This window comes from Fundulus heteroclitus, chromosome 11 (genome assembly GCF_011125445.2).
Source record: "Fundulus heteroclitus isolate FHET01 chromosome 11, MU-UCD_Fhet_4.1, whole genome shotgun sequence".
NCBI classification, from domain to species: Eukaryota; Metazoa; Chordata; class Actinopteri; order Cyprinodontiformes; family Fundulidae; genus Fundulus; species Fundulus heteroclitus.
In genome coordinates this window covers 10,170,058-10,191,936 of record NC_046371.1, presented here as the reverse complement: position 1 = coordinate 10,191,936, position 21,879 = coordinate 10,170,058, and the positions used below count along the sequence as shown (strand labels likewise).

The 21,879-nt window shown below is 41.3% G+C and overlaps 1 protein-coding gene across 1 annotated transcript in view; it reads left to right on the top strand.

Annotated features, from left to right (window-relative positions):
- Positions 1 to 21,879, top strand: part of ppm1e (protein phosphatase, Mg2+/Mn2+ dependent, 1E) — a 61,417-nt gene that overhangs the window by 28,229 nt on the left and 11,309 nt on the right. The window contains exon 3 of the mRNA XM_012881455.3: positions 19,653 to 19,774. Within this exon, the coding sequence (XP_012736909.2) occupies positions 19,653 to 19,774 (122 nt within the window). The remainder of the gene's footprint in view (positions 1 to 19,652; positions 19,775 to 21,879) is intronic.

Genomic DNA, 21,879 nt, shown 5'->3' with positions numbered 1-21,879 from the left:
AAAAAACAAAGCAACTGGACTTGTTTTACGTAGTTTGAAGACCTTTCGCTTCCTCTCCAGGAAGCTTTCTCAATTCAAAAAGTCTGGAGTAATGTGGAGTACCAAGCTTTATACTACTGCCCAAACAAAGGCCTTGTAATGGCTTAGACAACATGCAAATTCAACAGAAACAGGTCCACCCTTTAGTAATGGGCGGTCGTTAAAGACATTAAGCCAACAGATTGGACCGAAACTGGTCCATTCCTCTGTAACGAGGAGTCGTTAGGGTTGTTATTGGCCTGGCTTAAAGGAACAATGTTTTGATCACCCATATGAGAGTGAGAACTGAGGTGATGATTGGCCGGAATTAACCCTATAGCTGTGTTGTACGTTTTTGAGACTCTCAAAATCATAAAAATATGCATTTAACTAGTTCAATTTCTTTAACCACACCCAGGCCTGATTGAGGCCAGACCTGTAGACCCACAAAATCACTCAAATAGAACCCATCTGACAGCATGAAGTAGGCAAAAGATCTCAAAAAGCAACACATTATGCCCTTCTCTATTGAAAAACTCAAATACAGATGGAAAACCGTGTAAATTTTATCTATTAAACTGGAATGGGTTGACAAGCCGTTTCTAGGGCTTTGGGCCTGTTACACAAAAACGAGTCAGTGGAGAGTCCATAAGCCAGAACGACTGCTAGCCCAAAATAAGATAACAGTTTATCTTATGTTGGGGAAAATATGTTGTGGATTGATAAGAAAAAAGTTGGACTTTATGATACGTGTGCCTCCGGTTAAGTTTGGCGTAAAGTGACAACAGCGTCTTCAGGTAAAGCCAAACATGTTGGTGATGGCGTGATCATCACAGGCTACTTCAGGACCTGGATGGCTAGCTGTAATTTTTGGAACCGTTAATTCTGTTTTCTTGAAAATCTCTCTTGATAATTTTTTTAAGGCGATGTCCGGCCAACAGTTTATGACCCTAAACACAAGCGCAGTTGAGTAATAATGCAGCAGAGGGTGATCTAAACACAAGTGAAAGTCCACTGAATGACCGGAACACCAAATAACTGCAGGTTTTGTGGTGGCCTAGTTAAAGTCAGGACCCAAATCTGATTGATATAGAGTGGCAATCACTTAAACGACCTTGAATTCCCTTCACTGTGGCCGAATTAAAACTATTCCACACCGACTTTCCTAAACATATGAGAATTTCTGATATTTTTTCTTAAAGCTAAAATTGTTGTTAGCATTTGTTGGTAGAATCAGCATAGTTTTTGTTTAGTTTTTTTACTCGTAGCCTGCTAATATTACCATTCACATACATTTATTTAAAAATTACTATTAGTAAAATGAATATTTTACTTAGGATATGTTTGTAGTATAAGTTTCAATTGAGCCACAACAGGCGAGGCGCGCTCAGCTCTTCCACTACGCCGGGACAGCGGTAGGACCGGGTAAATATCTGCGTGCAACTTTTTCCTCCATCGTGAAAAATCGGGGGACATTTCTGGGGACAGGTCGTCCAAAATAGGGATTCTTCACAGAAATCGGGTACGTCTGGTCACCCTATGCCACAACTGTCAAACTCAAGGCCCGCGGGCCGAATCCGGCCTGTCAAGGTAAATAATCTGGCCCTCAAGAGCCAAAAAAAAAAGGCACATCATGTCATAAAGTAGAGGCATATATCCTTTTAAAGTGTATAAAGTGGCTAAATCTGTGCCTCCTGTAAGTGTAACTCACCCCAATATCAACTTTTTTTGTAGATAAACTGTATAAACTGGGCCTGAGATTGCTACTTTTATGTTACTGTGCATTTTTTATACTCCTATGTGAACTGAAATTAAATTATGACATCAAAAGCATCATCTATACACATGCAACCGGCCCTTTTAATGACTTCATGACGCCAAAGTGGCCCCATATAGAAATTAGTTTGACACCCCTGCCCTATGCTAACAGTACGGTTGCATTATATAACTTGTATTGCAATCTATAATAATATTTTGCAGATTTCTTTGCCCCAAAGGACAAATACCACAACATTTTAATGTCCATATTATGTAGTCTTTTTTTGTTGTTGAGAAACCTAATGTTTTCTTAGCACTTTTGTGGTCTTTTTAATGGTATTCTGTGACAGTAAAGGGTCTGTCTGCAGAATAACTCCCAATCACCTGTACAAATGAAATGCTTATTTTGGTTGACTTAAAATATGGAACTAAACATTCCTCTGACATTAGCCTGCAAGCAAAAGAAGACAGCGAGCATATATCTTAAATTAAAGTTTTTTGTATTCCTTCGTTTATTCTTTTAGTAAAAACCGAGCTCATTGAAAAGCTTGACCAAAAAAAGAAAACCTCTCTGCTGCATGTGTAATGTACACACTTTCACCACACATTATGTTTACTCTGCACAGGAGGGAAATACAACAATTTCATAGATGCAGTACTATGTATGCACTAGAGAACCAAATGTTCATTCATTCATGGCTTAAATGTTCACACTAAATGCAATTTAAATTCTGCTTAATAATGAGCAGAGGTCACGGAGAACCTTTTTAAATGTGGGAAGATTAGAAAGATTCATAGCATTATAAAAAATATATATATTTTAGGGATTTGTTTTGAGTAAGAAAGATGCATCTGCTTCATCTTTTAAATTTAAACAAATGAGAGCCTTTAATGATAAATCTTCATGATATTTCTGAACATGTGGCTAAAAGGTAGAGCTGCACGACCGTGACATAATGTTGTAATACAGTCTAAAAGCTTTTCGTCCAATGAATTGTATTTAAAAAGCCTTAGCCTGAATGAAAAGAGAAAAGGGAGGAAAAACAAAGTGTTTCACCCTTGGCTGTGCAGGAGAGGATGTAATGTGGGGCTATGTGTTGATTTCCGGCCTTGTAGAGGCAGCATCAGTGGATTCCTGCTGCTCGCCATCAAAATGCCAGAAAGCCTTGTAACAGACTAAAGCGCCACATGGTGTGTGTGAACCAAGGAGACAAATTAATTCATCAAAGTCACTTAAAAAGCATTTTGAAGGGAGACGGAGCGGTAAAATGCCACGATTTGAGGTTTTTCCTGGCACACCGTCCGTTACATAATCCTCTCATGGCCTCTTGAGAATACTGTGCTCACATAACAGAGTTGAACACACTAATTCAACATTTCATTTGGAAATACGCATGAAAAAAAAAAGAAAGAAAAAAAAAAGCCAAAGTGAGGCTCGTAATAGCCTGGAGCTCTTCTCTCTGATGCTTAAAAAAAAAAAAAAAAAAAACCTCTCCGGTGCCTTGTAGGTTGGATACGAGGAATGCCTGCTATCAGGGAACAGCGCCCAAACAAAACATGTCGATAGAGCCGTGTGAGTTCCTGCGGATCGCCACTCTCACCTCCACTTGGCACGGAAAAGGGTCAATATTTAGAATAATGAAGTGGGAGCTTGTTCTGTGGATTTGGCAGCAGGAAGACTGACACCGCTGACTGTCAGTCACTTGCCCCGGCGTTGCGATGGAAACAACCTTGCTGCTCCACTCCGGGGCTAATTCTGTAGAAGAAGAGAGAAAGCTCGTAGAAAGCTATGAAGGGAGGCAAAAAAAGAAAAAGAAAATCTGCACGCATGAGTCATCTGCTAACACATACACCCAGAGCTACAGTATTATCGCTACGAGCAGCCTGTCAGCAGCCTCCCTGCGTGACTGTAGCTTAACACAGCCGCCGCAGAGACCGCATGAGGGAAGAAAAGCCACCGCAGACTGTGGAGAGGTCCACAGGAGAGGCTGTAATCACCAACAACTCGAGCATTCCAGCACATTTTCACCAACATCCAGGGCCAATGTCTCACAGCAGCCGAGGGGCTCGTGCTCAAAGACATAGAGGAATATATCCGTAGATGTTCTGCAAAATCTGCCGTGTCCTCCTCTATTTATAGCACCCTGTAAAAGGTCTCATAACGTTAGGTGAATTAGGCTGATTATCTCCCTGTTGTGTGGCACCTGTCAGTGGTTTGGACATGCTAGGCAGGAGGTATTATATAATATTTTGTCCTTTTTTTTTTTAAGGTTGAGGTGTTGCAAACAGACAAAAAAATGGGCCGGTTGAAAGGATTTTTATCAAGTTTGACCGTGACGGCTAGATTGCTCAGTAAAAAGCGGTCTAAGGAAGGAAAGTTTTAACCTGACAACAGCCAGATGCATGTCTCGCTCCGCCTAGCTCCACTCACATCCATCTGGGACACCGCCATAGGAATTGCCTTTATTGAAGGCTGGGGCTTATCAAAAATTCTTGCATATGATTGAATTGAAGCCACTTGTCTGTCATCTTTATCGACGTGCTATTTCAACCACTCACACCAAAGCTAACCCATGACGCTGATGAGAGTGATGCATGGCTTTAGTGGCACGCGTTTTATTGACAGTGAGCTGACAGGAAGAGGGGGGGGGGGGCAGGCGGCAAAGCGTCACGGGTCGGAGTCGATCCCGGGCAGACCGTGTCGAGGACTAAAGGCCTCCTAATATGGTTCGTGCTAACAGCTAACGGTTAGCGGCTAACCGCTTGTTAGCGGCTAACCGCTTGCCAAATCCGGTCGGGAGAAGGGCGAAAACATGGTTTCCACCTACAAAAGCCTTCAGAGGCGTTCTCTGATGTTCTTTTAATGAAACAATATTAGGTAGATTGGACAACACGGAAGAAATAGCAGCATCAATGTTAACGCTTGCTTCCTCGATGCGAGCCGCCATTGTTGTTGGAATCTCACGGTCGCTTCGCCGCTACGTCACATCCAGGAAACACCCGCCCTGCGTCCTGATTGGCCAGACCATAAATTTGGTTGGGGAAATCACTTTTAATGGGCGATGTCCCAGATGTATGTGAATGGAGCTAGGCGGAGCGAGACATGCATCTGGCTGTTGTCAGGTTAGGAAAGTTTGTGGCTTACCGATGTAACGGGGAGGAGTAAAGGTTGGTTCCTGTGGTCTGACCCAACAGACAAGCATCCATCCATCCATTTTCTGACACGTCTATCCCTTTCTGGGGTCACGACGGGTGCTGGTGCCTATCTCCAGCTGTCGATGGGCGAGAGGCGGGGTTCAACCTGGACAGGTCGGCAGTCTATCGCAGAGACAAACAACCATTCTCACACACACTCATACCTAAGGGGAATTTAGAGAGGCCAATCAACCTAACAGTCATGTTTTTTGGACTGTGGGAGGAAGCCAGAGTACCCAGAGAGAACCCACACATGCACAAGGAGAACATGCAAACTCCATGCAGGAAGACCCCAGGGCAAGGGTAGGACTTGAACCCAGGACCTTCTTGCTGCATGGCTACCCACTGCACCAGTGCGCAGCCCACAGACAAGCATCTTTAGCTGGAATTACTGAAGAAGTTGATACTGGTTATGATGAACTGAGTTTATCCGTAGGATGTTTTATAGAGCCGTCAGGGTGACCTTCCTGGTCATTATAGGCCCGTTTACACTACACTTTTTTAACCGAGCCGAGACGAGTCCAGCTCGGTAACCGAGATAACTCTTGTGTGTAAATGGTCAGCAGACTAAACCGGACCGCGCTAAACATAACCGGACCGCGCTAACTGCAGACCAGTTCCTGAGCAGGTCTCGGACTGTTTTTTTATCCCGGTTATCTGATAATGAAGAGCGCATGAGCAGACCGCGTCATCCGCTTACAGTCAGCTGACTGTCTGGCTGCACGTCCCGATTCACACTCCATTCAGACAAATTTCAGATATTCATAATAATACTAGCTTCCTTACCGTGACACACGATTTCCAGAGATGATTCTGTTTAGCAGTGTGATGAACCTCAGTGTCTGTCGTTGTTTCCGGCGTCTGTAAATCCTTATTAGACGATTGTTTGTCTTATCCACGTCCCAAAAGCCGACTGTGTCTAACCATAACATCCTGAATGTTACGGGCGCCGCCATTTTGATTTGCTCGGTCCCGCCTTCAATCCCAGAGAGCGGTAGTACCGCAGACCGCGAGGAGAAACCAAGGAACCAAGATAAGCTTTGTGTGTAAACGGGTCGGCTTGTCTTGGACAACTGATCCAAGCTCAGACTGGTCTCGGCATGGCTCGGTTTTTAGGTGTAGTGTAAACGGGCCTAATGTTGTGGCTGATCAGAGAATAGTGCTTTGTGTAAGGTAGACATGTAGAGGATTCAGCAGGGGCTATTATAAGATTCCCACAATATGATAAAAATATCTGTTTCCTGGTATCACAACTCTGGACTGGCGCCCTGTGCAGGGTGAACCCAACCTCTCGCTCAATGACTGCTGGAGAGAGGCAGCGGATCCCCCCCCCCCCCCCCCCCCCTCCCCTTCTCCTGGTGGCCCTTCAGGGATGAGCAGGTATAGACAATAGACAATAGATGGAAGTATTTTATTGGGTTGTTGTGTGATCAACCAACACAAAGATGTGTATAGTAGTAAAATAGAAAATGACCCATGATTTTTATATTGATTTTTATATTATTTATAAACATACCAAGCATTTCAATACTTTGTAGAACTCCCACTTGCAGTAATACAACTGTGTCTCTAACAGCTCTGCAGGTCTATAGATTGAATAATTTTCTTTGCAAAATAGCTCAAACTCAGTGAGACTGGACGGAGAGAACATGTGAACATCCAATATGAAGACTGGATTTAGACGTTGACTTGGACTGGGCCTTCCTAACACATGAATGTGCTTTCTGGATGAACCTCTGCCCCAGTGTCACGGCTTACGCAGCGTCTAACAGGTTTTAAATGAAGTATCCCAACAATATGTTGTCGTTGGGCTGTTCGTCAGGCTTTTATCATCTATCCTTAGTTTATGTTGTCTGGAAGGTTTACAGCTCCACTGATGCAGAGTCAAGAACTCCACTGACCTTTCTACGTTGCTCTCAAACATACTGTTAGCTTAGCATGTCGCACCATTTAGCATTTTGTGTGTCTGCCTGCTTGGGAAGGTCCCCGGAACAACGCTTTGGTGTTTATATTGTGCAACAAGACGGTCGCATGTTTTCTTCTGGCTTTTTTTACGAATCTTTCATCAGCAGCTCATTATTTGGATCAGGTGTGCTGCTGCTGGAAGAAATGTGGCAATTTGGGCGGATGTGAATTGGTCAGTGGGAGAAACCCTGCGGGAAGGGAGCCCAGATGTCAGCCGACGAGGCATTAATTAGACCGTTACGCTCGTTAAAAGTAAGCGTAACGGTCTAATTTCAGCGCAGTTTTGACAAACGACAGTAACGGCCCGTTACGCTGAAATGCGCCTATTCAGGCTAATAGTTGGTACCAGCTCCTTTGTTTGGCTCTACTCAGCCAACTATCCAAGCAATCTGACTTTTAAAAAAAAAACAAAAAAAAAACTTCCAACCACAGCTGAGCATTTTCCAAGCTTTAAGATAAATGGAAACACTGACATCGACACTGTGGTCAAATGACGAGGTGCAAAAAGTTTTGGAGCCTGGTGGCTGATGAGATTTCTTCACAGAGCAGCTGGATTCATACTGATATTAAATTAAATTAGACACAGGCGTGAACGGTTTACTAATGAGCTTACACCCTAAGGAAATGTGTTACACGGGATTTTATTTAGTAGTGTCAGTGTAAAAGGTCTGTCTGTGTGTATATGTATGTATATATATATATATATATATATATATATATATATATATATGCCGCAATTCAGGTTTTTATCTGTTAAAAAAACTGATTATCATTTATTGTTTACTTTCCACTTCACAATTATGCACCCCTTTGTGTTGGTCTGTCACCTCCACAAAGGGGGGCAAAAGGTGTAAAAGTTGTAAAAAAAAAAAAAATGGTACTAATGCATGAAAGAAAGAGGAGAACATTCTGCACAAAATCCTCACAGATGGATGTTTTGTTTGAATAAATTTGGAAAAACATATAAAGAAAAATGTGGAATATGGATGCATTCATTTAACGGTCTCTCCTAAAGGCTTGGAAAGTCTTCTTTCAAAGCCTGTTTTTAGTTTTTATCCCAATATCTTAGCACAGGAAGAAACAAAAAAAAAATCCTTCTATGACTTTTCTTTATTTTATAAACAAACATTTGGCCTGGAGGCTCTGCTCAGAGGACACAGTGACACACGGTTTCTCAACAATGTTAAATATTATACTGAGCAACACTGATTGTTTAAGCCTGAGCAGCACGTTTGTGCCACCAACCACGTCGACCCTGTTCTTATTTATGATCAGCTGTGTTTATGTGTTTGCTCCTGGGGCTTTTTGTTGTGCAAATACCTTCACTGAAAATACCGGAGCTGTGGAAAGAAACACGTAGGTACACTATGGTTTCTTTCCAGTTGAAGCATTCGGCCCGGCGCTCGTCGTGTGCCGCTGCTGCAGTGCGATGGTGTGAACGGAGATTAAGCTCCCTTTTAATCCTCCTCCGCTCCACATGACCTCACTGTGATGCACGAGCCAGGGGAAGTCGTCATTGGTGCGTGGCGCCATCTCCTTTGCGGCTGGCGGCCAATCGGAGCCCGTCGGCTCGGCATCCACCCCCACCGGTGCTGCCAGTGGTGGAGCGAGGGGGGGGGGGGGGGAGAGGAATATAGTTAGTTTCTATGAATGGAAACACGGAGGAGAGGATGCTAATGACGAGGAACCCTAAATAGTGGCAGCTCAAGGAACTCCACCCCTTTGTTCTCCATCTCCCTCATCTTTCTGTCATAAATAGTATTAGATATATTCACAATCTGTAATATATTAGATTATCTTAGCAGCAGTACTGGTAGTAGTTGCATCTCTGCTTTTAAATGAAGGTAATTAGATCATGTTCCTTGTTTTTTATTTATAATACATTGACATTGTGTTTAAGCTCAAGGTTATCAGGCTATCAGAATACAATTATAGACCATAACCATGTGATGAATAGTGGTTACAGATGCTTTTATATCTATCTATCTATCTATCTATCTATCTATCTATCTATCTATCTATCTATCTATATCTCTATATATCTATCTATCTCTATATATCTATCTATCTCTATATATCTATCTCTATCTATGTAATATATATATATTACATAGGAGATTCAGCCACATTTATTGCATTTTTTTTAAATAGATCCTGGAGAGCATGGGCCAAAAGTCTTCAACATTTAATAATTTAAATGTTAGGCCTTTAAAAGGTCCCAGATTACTATGCTAGGTTTTAAATTACCTTTGAGCAGCTATCAAATGTGTACATCAGTCTATTTTAGCTTCTTCCATTGACTTTTTATATTGTTTTATACTGTTGGAGAAATAGTTTGGTGAAATTCATCCATTTCCTGACTTGTAATGACAGTGTGGACACACTGTATATACCTCATGCACCTTTTCATCCTTTTGGCACCTTCTTTTGATTATTGAGCCGATGTGACAAGTGAATTTCTCCACTGTGAGATCAATAAAGTCTATCTTATCTCTTATCTCTTAAAACCTGCCGAAAGTAGCGTCAATGAAGCTTAGTATGAAAGTGTTGTAACGATGTGTAAAAGGACGGGAGTTAGAGCTAAATAAAACACAAATGTTCACCTGCTGACGTTATTAAATAGGTTAATTATTAAGTAATAAGTTACCTTTGAATTATTTCTAAGAACATAATTAGTTATTATTAATCAACCTTTAAAAGACAAGCTGCCATTCAGGTATACTCTGCAGGTATACTATGGAAAAAGTCTCCAACAGCAGAAATTAGAAACTGGAACTGTGATGAAAGAGGCGAGACGACGAGCCCAGTTTATCTTACCACCAGCGCACAGCCAGGAGGATGACTCCGTTAGAAACAGTGGAGACCATCTGCATCCCAGCTGGTGTTTAAGAGGGATGCTCTACCACCACGAAGGGGAAACGTGTAGTTGACTAAACTCTACAGGGACTCTACTGGTTGTTGAGCAGCAAACACTGGTGTGAAACGTAGAAAAGGACACCTGCTGTTAAGCACGGTGGAGGATCTGTGATGCTGGGGGCCTGTTTCTGTTCCACAGAGCACAGGGCATCGTGTACTCTGAGTCAATCTGAGTCGACAGAATCTTCTGACATAATAATAACCCAACACATGAGGCCAAATCAATGTAGAAGTGGTTCACAAGGCACTAATTCAACCTTCTTTTATGGCCGCCTTCAGGTGTCGGCAGCCTGCGACAGTATTGGTGTAAAGTCTGTGCTTGTTTTTGCTCTGGTTCAGACTAACCCAGTTTAGTTTGAATAAAACAACTCCCTGGTCCTGAATAAAGTGTGTCAGAGGCAGACGGGGGACTATTTTGGTCTCTCCTCAACGTTATCATGACACCAAACCTTTCTCAGGTTATTATTTTTTTGTTGTCATGGTTTGTCTAAACGACGTTGTTGTTTCCTGTGATATTTGCGATGTTTTACTGACGCAGACGCCACATTGTTTCAAGCAGAACTTTTTTTCAGGAGATTGCTATGGCTACCGCTTTATGGGGACACGCTGCAACTACTTTGCACCTCATGCTTCGAGCCCTTGACCCAGTTTGAGGATAAACCTGACAGAACCAGTTTCCATGGAAGGAGATGATCTCTAACACTCGCTAAAGTTGAAATCCATTCCTTTGTGCAGCTTCGTTTTAACTTTCCAGCTGGGTATAATTTTTCCAGCCGCTTAGCTTTTTTTTTTTTCCGCCCCACCGTATACTTTACAATTAACATCCTTTACTAACAGATGTCACTCATTTAAATGAGTCAGTGCAAAAGCAGGGTGACTTTTGCTTGAGCAGAGACTGTAAGCGATGATGGCAGCTGCTGCATAATCATAACTGATAGAAACAAGTCGGAGATTAATTGAAGGTCTGCAGCAGCGCTTCAGAGGTGCCAAGTTTTTTTTTTAATGGCTGCAAAGAAGGAAGACTGTTTAAAATGAAGTGACATCGTTTAAACAGATTTTTAAAAAATAACACTTTAGTCAAATCTGGACCAAACCACTATCCAGACAGAATCCGTGTGAAAAAACAAAAAGAAACCACACTCGATTATTCTCTCATTAAATATTCAGTGAAAAAATGCGACTTAATTACTAAAATTATTAAAGGAGCATTGTGCAAGTTTAAAGGTGAAATATTCTTTTTATTTTTTAAAACAGAAAGGTTGTATCGGGAACCCAGACACTTTTGTTTCCCGACATATTTCCGCTGCTCACCACTTGTGGAAATGCGTCACGTTTACGTCGGGTGCACACGTGACCTCGGGTTAGTTTGCCACATTCGGAATAACTTCAACCTGACAAGCGTTTACATGCACGTTGATGGGATTATCATAAACCATCCCTCTCATTCGGAATACAATTTAATTCCTATTGAGCTTGAACCGATCACAATAACTTGTTTACATGATGCTTTTTCTTTTCATTCTGATCGTCCCTTTATACCGATTACTTTTGTCCACGTAAACGTAGCTAATGTGTCATCTTGCAAGATCCAGTTCTGCCTTTGCTGGAATGTTTATTACCAGTGATTTTCCTCAAGCACTCTCTGATGCACAGAAGGATCCATGGGCTTTATAATAATGATGATCTGGACACGTCTTTCTACAATGAAGCATCCTAACACCATGACACGTCCATCTCTAGGCTGGCCTTGATGGTTTTCTCAGAGATCAACAGTCTCCTGCTTGTGCACCTTCCATGTGTGATTTCTAATTGCACAGACATGCACTTTTATTTAAAAAAAAACTGTAGAAAGAGCCTGCTGTAGATCCTGTGATTACATTTTACGGTTTTTGGAGACCGTAGGAGAGACCGTTGGAGAGAGCCGGCAGTAAGTCGGACTCGTTTCCGGTGAGAGTTGGACTCCGCCAAGGCTGCCCTTTGTCACCGATTCTGTTCATAACTTTTATGGACAGAATTTCTAGGCGCAGCCAAGGTGTTGAGGGGATCCGCTTTGGTGGCCTTAGGATTGCGTCTCTGCTATTCGCGGATGACGTGGTCCTATTGGCTTCATCAGGGCGTGATCTACAGCACTCACTGGAGCGGTTCGCAGCCGAGTGCGAAGCGGCCGGGATGAAGATCAGTGCCTCCAAATCCGAGACCATGGTCTTGAACCGGAAAAGGGTAGAGTGCCTTCTCCGGGTTGGGGAGGATGTCCTGCCCCTAGTGGAGGAGTTCAAGTATCTTGGGGTCTTGTTCACGAATGAGGGGAAGATGGAGCGGGAGATCGACAGGCGGATTGGTGCAGCGTCTGCTGTGAAGCGGGCGCTGTACCGATCCGTTGTGGTGAAGAGAGAGCTGAGCCAAAAGGTGAAGCTCTCGATTTACCGGTCGATCTACGTTCCTACCCTCATCTATGGTCACGAGCTTTGGGTCGTGACCGAAAGAACGAGATCCCGGATACAAGCGGCTGAAATGAGTTTTCTCCGTAGTGTGTCTGGGCTCTCCCTTAGAGATAGGGTGAGGAGCTCAGTCATCCGGGGAGGACTCAGAGTAGAGCCGCTGCTCCTCCACGTCGAGAGGAGCCAGTTGAGGTGGCTCGGGCATCTGGTCAGGATGCCTCCTGGACGCCTCCCTGGAGAGGTGTTCCGGGCACGTCCCACCGGGAGGAGACCCAGGGGAAGACCCAGGACACGCTGGAGGGACTATGTCTCCCGGCTGGCCTGGGAACGCCTTGGGATTCCTCCTGAGGAGCTGGCCCAAGTGGCTGGGGAGAGGGACGTCTGGGCCTCCCTACTGAAGCTGCTACCCCCGCGACCCGACCCCGGATAAGCGGAAGACAACGGACGGAACGGACGGACGGTTTTTGGAGACTTAGCATTTTGCCCCTAACCTGACAGAAGCCAGACGCATGTCGCTCCGCCTAGCTCCACTCACATACATCTGGGACATCGCCCATTGAAAGTGATTTCTCCAACCAATTTTATGGTCTGGCCAATCAGGACGCAGGGCTGGAGTTTCATAGATGTGACGTAGTGGAGACGCGACCATGACGTGAGACTGTTTTGATAGCAATGGCGGCTCGTTGAGGAAGCAAGCGTTAGCATTGATGCTGCTATTTCTTCCGTGTTGTCCAATCTACTTAATATTGTTTCATTAAAAGAACATCAGAGAACGCCTCTGAAGGCTTTTGTTGGAGGAAACCATGTTTTCGCCCTTCTCCCGACCGGATTTGGCAAGTTTTGTTTTTTCCTGCGTCGCTCTCATCAGCGTCACGGGTTAGCTTCGGTGTGAGTGGTTGAAATAGCACGTCGATAAAGATGACAGACAAGTGGCTTATCCAATCATATGCAAGAATTTTTGATAAGGCCCAGCCTTCAAAAAAGGCAATTCCTATGGAGAGATCCCAGATGTATGAGTGGAGCTAGGCAGGGCGAGATATGCATCTGGCTGTTGTCAGGTTATTTTGCCCCTGCTTTCAGGGAAAACTTGGATAGCCATACCAAGGCTAGTTGTTGTTGTTGCTCCTCTGTCTTACCTCAACATTTCGGAGCAAACCAGGTTTTTAAATAGGGCATTGATACATCCTTCATAATATTGATGTGATGTGCCTGTGCATGATTGTAGCCACTTTTCCACATTAGAAACTACAATTTGTAAAACATCTTCTGTTTTTCATGAGAATCAAGAGTCTAGATTGTGATTGGAAATTTTGGTGAAACACTGGCTTAGAGTTCACATATAACACACAGAGACAAACCAAAGACATAAATGCTCAAACTGAGTGGACCAAACAACAATTTATTGTTTACTTTGCAAGCGATTGTCCACTGGCGCTACTTGCTTGTTCAGGAGGAGCCACTACTTAATGCAATCTGCTGGGTTTCCTTAGATAAACATTTAACCACTCTCTCTGTATGATTCAAGAGAATTGACTTTGTAAAGAGCCTTGAGATGACATGATGTGAATTGCTGCTATATATAATAAAACATGAAATAAATTGAATTTCGTTGCTGACATTTTCCTGTATTGTTAAAAATTTATGTTAAATATTCATGCATTTATTTCTGTTAGAAAAACAAAAGGCTCTAAAGGGTGTCCTTATTTTTTTAACATGGCTGTAGATGGTGAGCATGTTGTTAGTTTTTAAAATGTCAACATTTACATGAAAACAGGTTATCTTATGATCCGAACTTAATACAAACACATCATTGTTGGGAAACCATTTATGCTTTTCCTGCTCGACATTGACTTTTCTAAGTATTACTTGATGATGGCTGCAGGCAGCAGGAACACACCGGCAGGTGTTTGTGTGGTGGACATTCAGAGGCTTTTGGGGGAGGATTTTAACCATTTTTAAAATCTCCTTTAATTACTGTAAGTCTCCAAACTTAAACCGAGATGTGTATCCAGAGAAATGTCGATCTCTTGGCTAAACGCTCATATAAACCGCCACAAAACACAGAAACTAAATCCAGAAAAGCCGTGGCTTCATATCAAGGTCACAGCTTACCACTTTACAACTGTTACAACCCCACATAGCCTCTCAGCCTCTGGCCTTATTTCCTGTGTTTTGTTCATATTAGACTTAACGTTGATATGTGTGTGTGACAGACGTGTGTGTGTGTGTGTATGACATTTATGAAAAAATACAGAATAAATCGTCCAGTATTGCTTCAAAACAGACGCAGCATTAACCAAACAAAGGACAATTTCATATTTTACAGGACAGGTGACAACTCTACAGCTAACTGCACAAACATTAAGGGGAAGAATGTCCTGTTGGGAAATTTTGACTTTTCGCTTCTTTGTTAGGAACCTTCTGATTTAAATTGCGTCTGGGAAGGGATCACATGTTGCAAACATGTCATCCATACTAGTGGTAGAGTAAAGTAGATTCATCCTAAATGTTTATTAGCTTCACATTCATTTAACATGACCAAGGGCTCATTTTAAGGCCATGTAAAAAGGTTTAAAAAAAAAGCAAAAGCTAGATTTGGTGAGATGTTAGTAGGACTGACGTTACTGTGCCCAGTTTTCAGCTGCCATTCAGTTTAGTGAGATGTTGTGGCTAACTGGGAAAACACGGAGTGTATTTTCGAAAGTATTGGTATTCTCCTATCAGTCAAGTGGAATGGATTATTTCAGGAAGCAAAAGAAAGTCATATTTTTGTAAATGTGAGGGGGTCCAGTTGGATAGCTTTCACAAGTGGGGGGACACATGTCCCCTTCACACAATTATTAAAACACCCATGATGTGAAGAAATCACAGCCTCAGTTTGATGCTCTTAGCTAACAAAATTGGCACCCAGTGTGGTCTTCTGCTGTTGTAGCCTATCTACTTTAAGGTTCATCAATTTCTACATGTAGAGATGGTATTCTGCATATATTGCTTGTAAGCAGTCGTTATTTGAGCTACTGTTGTATTTCCATCCTACGGAACCAGCCTGGACATTGTCATCTTCCACACAATTCTTCCACTTACTGAATTTTCTTGTATTTCTTTTTTAACCAAGTTCTGTAAACAGCAATGGTTGTGCTTGAAAATCCCACTGGATGAGCAGTCTCTAAACCAGCTCCATCTGGCACCAGCAAGCACGTCATCTTCAAAGTCACATAAGTCCTCTTCCTTCCTCTTCTTCCTTCAGTTGGTATTCATTGTAGCAGAATAAAGAAAGATTAAAAAGAAATAAGAAAAAGAAAATTTGTCAGACATATACATTTGACTTGTCACAGAAGTTGGACTTGGATATGACGACACAGCCAAGAGGAGAACATGTTGGTTGTAAGTCATAAAGCAGTTGGTTTGCTAATTATTTTAGTTCTAGCTGCAATTGGCCATTACAATATATGTCTCTATTTTTTCCAATAGTAAATGAACATGTTTACACATAGCTATTTTGCAAAGTAATAGTAGTGGTTTAATGAAATTTCTGTAACCAAATACTTTCTGTATGACTAAGTAAAATTAGGTGGTTCTGTGTTTAGGCTATAGCTGTTCAAATCCAGGCTCTAAATTACCTTATTTGCACTTACAAATCATTTATAGGTTAATAAACTACTTAAAAATCTATACTTAATATTGAGTCTTTGATGAGGTGAAAAGAGAAATCTCCTTCATATGTTGATAACAATACTGAGCCGTAATACCAGATAGGATTTGGATGTTTTCACTGATGAAAGGTTTGAGGAGCCATGACCCCTGCCACAAAGTGCAAAAATAATATCACAAATACTCTGGATTTATTCCTCTCAATGTCATTGGGGACAGTACTAAATGACTTTTAGAAAACAGTTAATTATTTCTGTCAGATGATCGTCACTGAGGTTATTTGTAGTCACTGTAGTTTCCATGGAAAAGATGAAGGACTAACGAGTTACAATTTGTGGTGGAGGTAAAGAGGTAGAAGTAAATGAAAATGAAGCAAAAATAATAAATGTCTTAGCATTCCTCATTTCATTTTATAAAGGCACAGTTGGAGAGAGTTTATGTTGTGTTGTGGCACGAGAAAACATGTGCACTTACCCAACACCGTGCACAGTTAAACCCAACTCAGCTTGAGCTATAATAAACAAATTCCAATGTACTGACGAAAGAAAAACCTAAGAGATTATTCACTGGAATTTCATCAACATCTGAGCTGCACGTGAGCAAACACGTATTGTTCTGACATGTTTGTACTTTGTGTAAAACTGGATGGAAAGAGAGAATAACATATATTTGTCAAATAGGTTGCAGGGTTAAACAACAAAGAGGCAACACATTTTTTTTATGAATTGGTTATTATGCTTGAAACAGTTATTTATGTAACACGCCAACGTAGTAACTGGAGTGAAAACATGAACAGGCTGCATGCATAAACAACTAATACAAACTTCTACTTTTGTGACTTACTGTTGTTTTGTATAGTAGCTATTTACTTTGACTATCCATTAGCTTAACTTTGATTAGCGTTAACTGGACATTGCATAGCTGTTTGCTAAGGTTTTAGTTGCCGTTAGCTTGACTTTGGAGCTGTTAGCTTGATTTTAGTGGTGTTTGCTTGACTTTAGTTATTGATAATTTAACTCAGTAGCTGTTAAGTGGACTTTGAATAGTTGCAAGCTAATGCTTGAATTGCCGTTAGCTTGATCTTGAATGGCTGCTAGCTGAAGTTTAAGCCATTGTTAGGTTAACTTTGTGTAGCTGTTAGCTTACGTTTCAGTGGCCATTAACCAGTAACTTGACTTTGTGTAACTGTCCACTTGACTTTAGTTGTTAGTCTGACTCTGAGTAGCTGTTAGCTGGACTTTGATATGCTGTTAGCTGAAGTTTGAGTCGCTGTTAGCTTGAAGTTGCGTCACTTTGTGTTGCTGTTAGCATGATTGAGTTGCTGTTTTTTTACTTTGAATCATTGATCGGTTGTCTTTGTGAACCATGTTTTTACTTTAAGCAGTTTTTAGCTTGACTTCAAATAGCTGTTAGCTTGAGTCTGAATCATACATGAAAATGTATATCTTATGCCTCAAACAACAGTCACTTTGATGGTTGTATGCTTCAAATAAATTGTAAATAATCATCTACGCCACCCAATCCATTTTTGGTAGAAAAACTAAATAATATTTGTTTAGGCCCAATTTTTACTTCAGCTGAATATGAGCTTTTATAGCCCAACATGTCGGGCTACATGTTAGCACGTATTGTGTAATGTAACCAAAATCTTTCCCCTATAATTTAAAAGCATGCATGAATGTCTTTATAGATCAACATTTCCTATGTCATACACAAACATTATCTCATTTAGCTGTCTCTGTTGGCAGACGCATGCGAGCCTGAATTCATTAAAGATGTTGAAGCTTCCTGCTGTGTGTGTTTTTATTGATTACACTCATGTCACTTGACACATGAGCCACAGAGGGCCTATAACACGGGATTCAGAGTACTTAATTGTGCAGTGTTGTGCTCAGTCAACCCTGGTTCATTTATCACGGGGAAATTAAATGCAGAAATCTGCTGGCCTACTGCTAAATTTTCTATTAATATCAGCCAGTATGAACTGAAGAGGGTGTGCTGATTAAGAATACGTAGCAGCAGATTTACGGTTAAGGGCGATATTGCTCCTGATTGCAAATCATAAGCTGCACTTGTCTCAATGTTCATTACTGTGGGCGACACTCAGAGACTGTGTTAATCTACCGACAGAATGCAGTGAGATACTTACCAAATATGCTGCTCTTTGCTTTGAAACATCTGGTGCCAGAGCTCCTTTTGTTTCCGCTCTATGCCTGTCAAGTTTTTGTAACGGAAACATTTTCAAACAACTGATTTGTCTTGGTGATTGGTTCATGGTGTACTCTGCCTCTCATCCAATACATGCTGAAGATAAGTACTACAAGACTGCAATGACAATTGGGTTTAGATTATTGATGGAGGAATTCATTGGTCTTTATTGTAAGCTACCTAAAGATGTAGGAGCGTTCTTTAAGCCAGCTGATCAACAGTGTGCAGCAATAGGTGGAGGTGGGGTAGTGCTCTGTTATTCTGTATTCCACGTTGTTGGGGGGGGGGAGGGGGGGGTTAAATCCAGGTACCCCCGACAGCATTTTAGATCATAGGAATTGATATGGCAGAAGAGGGTGGGTCAGAAACCATACATTTTTGAAATCTTGGTAACTTGATAACTGTTGCCAGTTGATGCTGCCTATGGTATAATTTTATGTTTTTTTTTTTTTTTTTCAATTTAAAAAAATTATTGGAGTTCAAATGTTGGTAAAATTATTTAAAAACCAATGACATCCAGCAGCAAGCTGTGCCAGCTATCAGCGGTCATTAATTGTTTATGAGCAGAGCTGTATCCTTGTCAGTGTTTAAGATTAAGAGAAGTGCCACCAAACAGCTCAATAAAACCACAGTTTACCATTTTAATATGTTAACTACTGTTACTGTTACTGTAGCATCTCCGTAATTGTTAAAATGAAAGTATTCATACATTGAGGCTGCTTCCATTTCAGTTTCATCTCCTTGCATAGATAGGCGCTCTAGATGGTAGTCATACTGTGTGCATTTCTGTGGACAAGGGGATTTGGCACAAAAAATAGATTTGTTTCTAAATTAGTCACAGTATGTAATGTGTAAATCAACACTGGACTGTATCTTTTGTCAGTATCAGCCAATATGTGGCGGTTGGATTGTAAATTACTGAACTTTATTGGATGGATTACCATACATTCAGGATTGACATAAATTTGCTTATATTTGTACCAACATCAAGAAGGCAGGATTTATAGACATGATGTACTACCGATTATGGTATTACTTTGCACAGACCTCATGACTGTCCATTAAAGAAAGCTTTGGACCTCTCTTACTGATTTTAGAGGTAGTTGAGCTAAATTGAGGTGCATCTTGGAGAGAATCCACACTTTAGATTACCATTGTTACCTGCATCTGGAGATGGCCTAGTTGTGGAAGTGAGTCATGTTCTTTCACTTCAGTCCTTGAAATGGCCCGCTCTCAGACTAACTTTGAGAACAAGCCTTCAGCATCAAGCCAGATGTTTTGATGCAATGCTTGAAGACGTGTGTGCTGATGTCTGAAGTGCTAATAATATAAAATCTGTCAAGAATCATTTTTTTAATCAAATATTTGTAATATTTTCATTCTCCCGTCTGTCAAATCAACTGGATAAAAGCTAAATGACCCTGCAGCCCTCCACAGAGGATTAGTGTAAGATGATTTCTGTGCTTAACCCACTCATAACTGTGTTTTCTCTCCTCACCGCAGCAACTGCCCCTGCTCCCTGGCTGCCGCCCTGGCCAGAGCCACAGCAGACAGCCTCCTTCAGTCCGACCTCTCCATCCACAACCTCAACAAGACTGTGGAAGATGGAGCTGACCCATTACCACGTGAGTCCCCCGGGGAGCCCACGAGACTGCTCTCTCAAACAAATTAGGTCTCCCTCTCACTTCATCCCACACATACACAGGCGTAAAACCACCAGGGCTGTGTCCCACTTCTCCATCACAAAGTGCATTAAGTGGGATTTGACCGCTAGAGGGCAGGAAGGAAACTCAGACTCACAGCTGGAAGCTTGGGACAAAATGTAACAGGGCTGCACAAAAGTCTTCAAGCATCCCTCAGTTATTCATATTCTGTATCCATTGGGCCAGATTTTCATATTATCCTTCTGATGTTATGATCAGCAGACAGCAGAACTATATAAGTGGATAAAATTGAGATTTGGATTGGTTAAAAACTGGATTTTTTTTTTTTTTTAAAAAACCTCTGATGGCGTTTTTTTTTTTTTTGTAGCTAGTTTCCCTGTTTTGAATTTAATGTGAAATTGCATTCATCAACTGCAGACTCACTGTTTGATGGCAACTTTACAATGAACGCAAAGGGAGTTTGTGTTCTTCATCTTTTTCTGGACTATGTCAGATCTTATTTTGTCAACGTTTGCTCAAGATTTTATACAACAGACCCACAGAAAGTAATGTGTTATTGTAATATGGCGAGAAAATGACACGTGGTATGCTGATGTGTTTATTTATATTCAGCCTCCTTTACTCTGTTAAAAAAACATGAGTGGAAATGAACACTGTACATCAACCTCGACATACTATCATCAGGAAAGATGGTGATGGCAACATTATACTGAAGGAAAAAAGGAAAGGTGGCCACAGTTCATGGGAAGATAAATACAGCCCTGTCCTGAAATTAAACCACTTAGAGACTGCAGAAGGCTCGAGACTTGGCGGAGGTTCGCCTTTAAGCGGGACAGCTACCCTAAACATGCAGCCAAGGCTTAAATGTTTTAATCAAATAATATTTTTGTGTAAGAAAGGTTCAGTCAGACTCCAGACCTAAATTCAATGGATCTCGCATTTCTGTCGCAACCATTTCCTGAAAGCAAGGGGAAAAGTTACAAAATGTCTTTTGGCAACTCTAAGAACAAGCAAAATGGGTCAGAACACTAAACATGTCCTCATTGGTATGCTTGGAATACACCCGCCTTCTTCCAACTAGTCAATTATTGTGCACAGAGTCTCAATTTGTCTGTTTAGAGAGATCACATCTGTTCGTAACACAGTCATCTACACAATTATTGGCATCCCTGGTAAAGATCGGTACAAACGCCTAAAACTAAATAGTTGTTTTGGAGAGATGGTGACCGCAAGCTGTTGATAGCCATTTCTTTTTTTGCTTCTAGAGATAAATTTGGATTCTCATCCAGCCTCGTTGTAGTAGCCATTTCATCACACATATCTTGTCTTGCTTTATTGGCCATATTCTCTTGTCTTTTCCATTTTGAAGAGTGGTTAAAAGTAACAACCTAGATCTGCCCAATAATCTTAAAAATGCTGCAGTTATATTTAGATCACAGGGATTGTTTGTTTGTAGTTGCCAATAATCGCATCATCTGTGTTTTCATAAACATAGATTTATTCTTTAACAAGGAGCTAATTCCTCAACAGAATAAAAGTGCTAAAGCTAAACGTTGCAGTGAAATGATATTACTGCAGTATAAGAGGGATTTATTGCTTTTATACATATTTATCAAAAATGGAAGAAAAAATATTACATTTATACATTTTAAGATAATAGTTGTTACTTTTAGCTTGCAGAGAATGATGAAAATATTCTCTAACAAACTCCAGCTGGACAGTGATGAAGTGTGCTGATGTATCTAAATATCTTTATTTATTCTCGACCTTCTTGAACATTTTGAACACAAACGACATTTTTTTACCCTTTCCAAAAAAAAAATGTCAGGCTTCTCCAAATGCGACAAAAGGCAGCACTAAATTACAAATATTACCTCAAATGTTGCATCAAGCATTGGTATTTACCCAAAACATTCTGTATGTTATATAGTTTGTCGAACAAAAAGGCAGAATAATTGCAGAAGCATGTATTATTCACGCATGATCCAGTGCTATTTATAGCATCACAGAGTGGACACCATCAGGAAGGAGGCTATTTTTAGCATAAGATTAACGCCACAATGAAC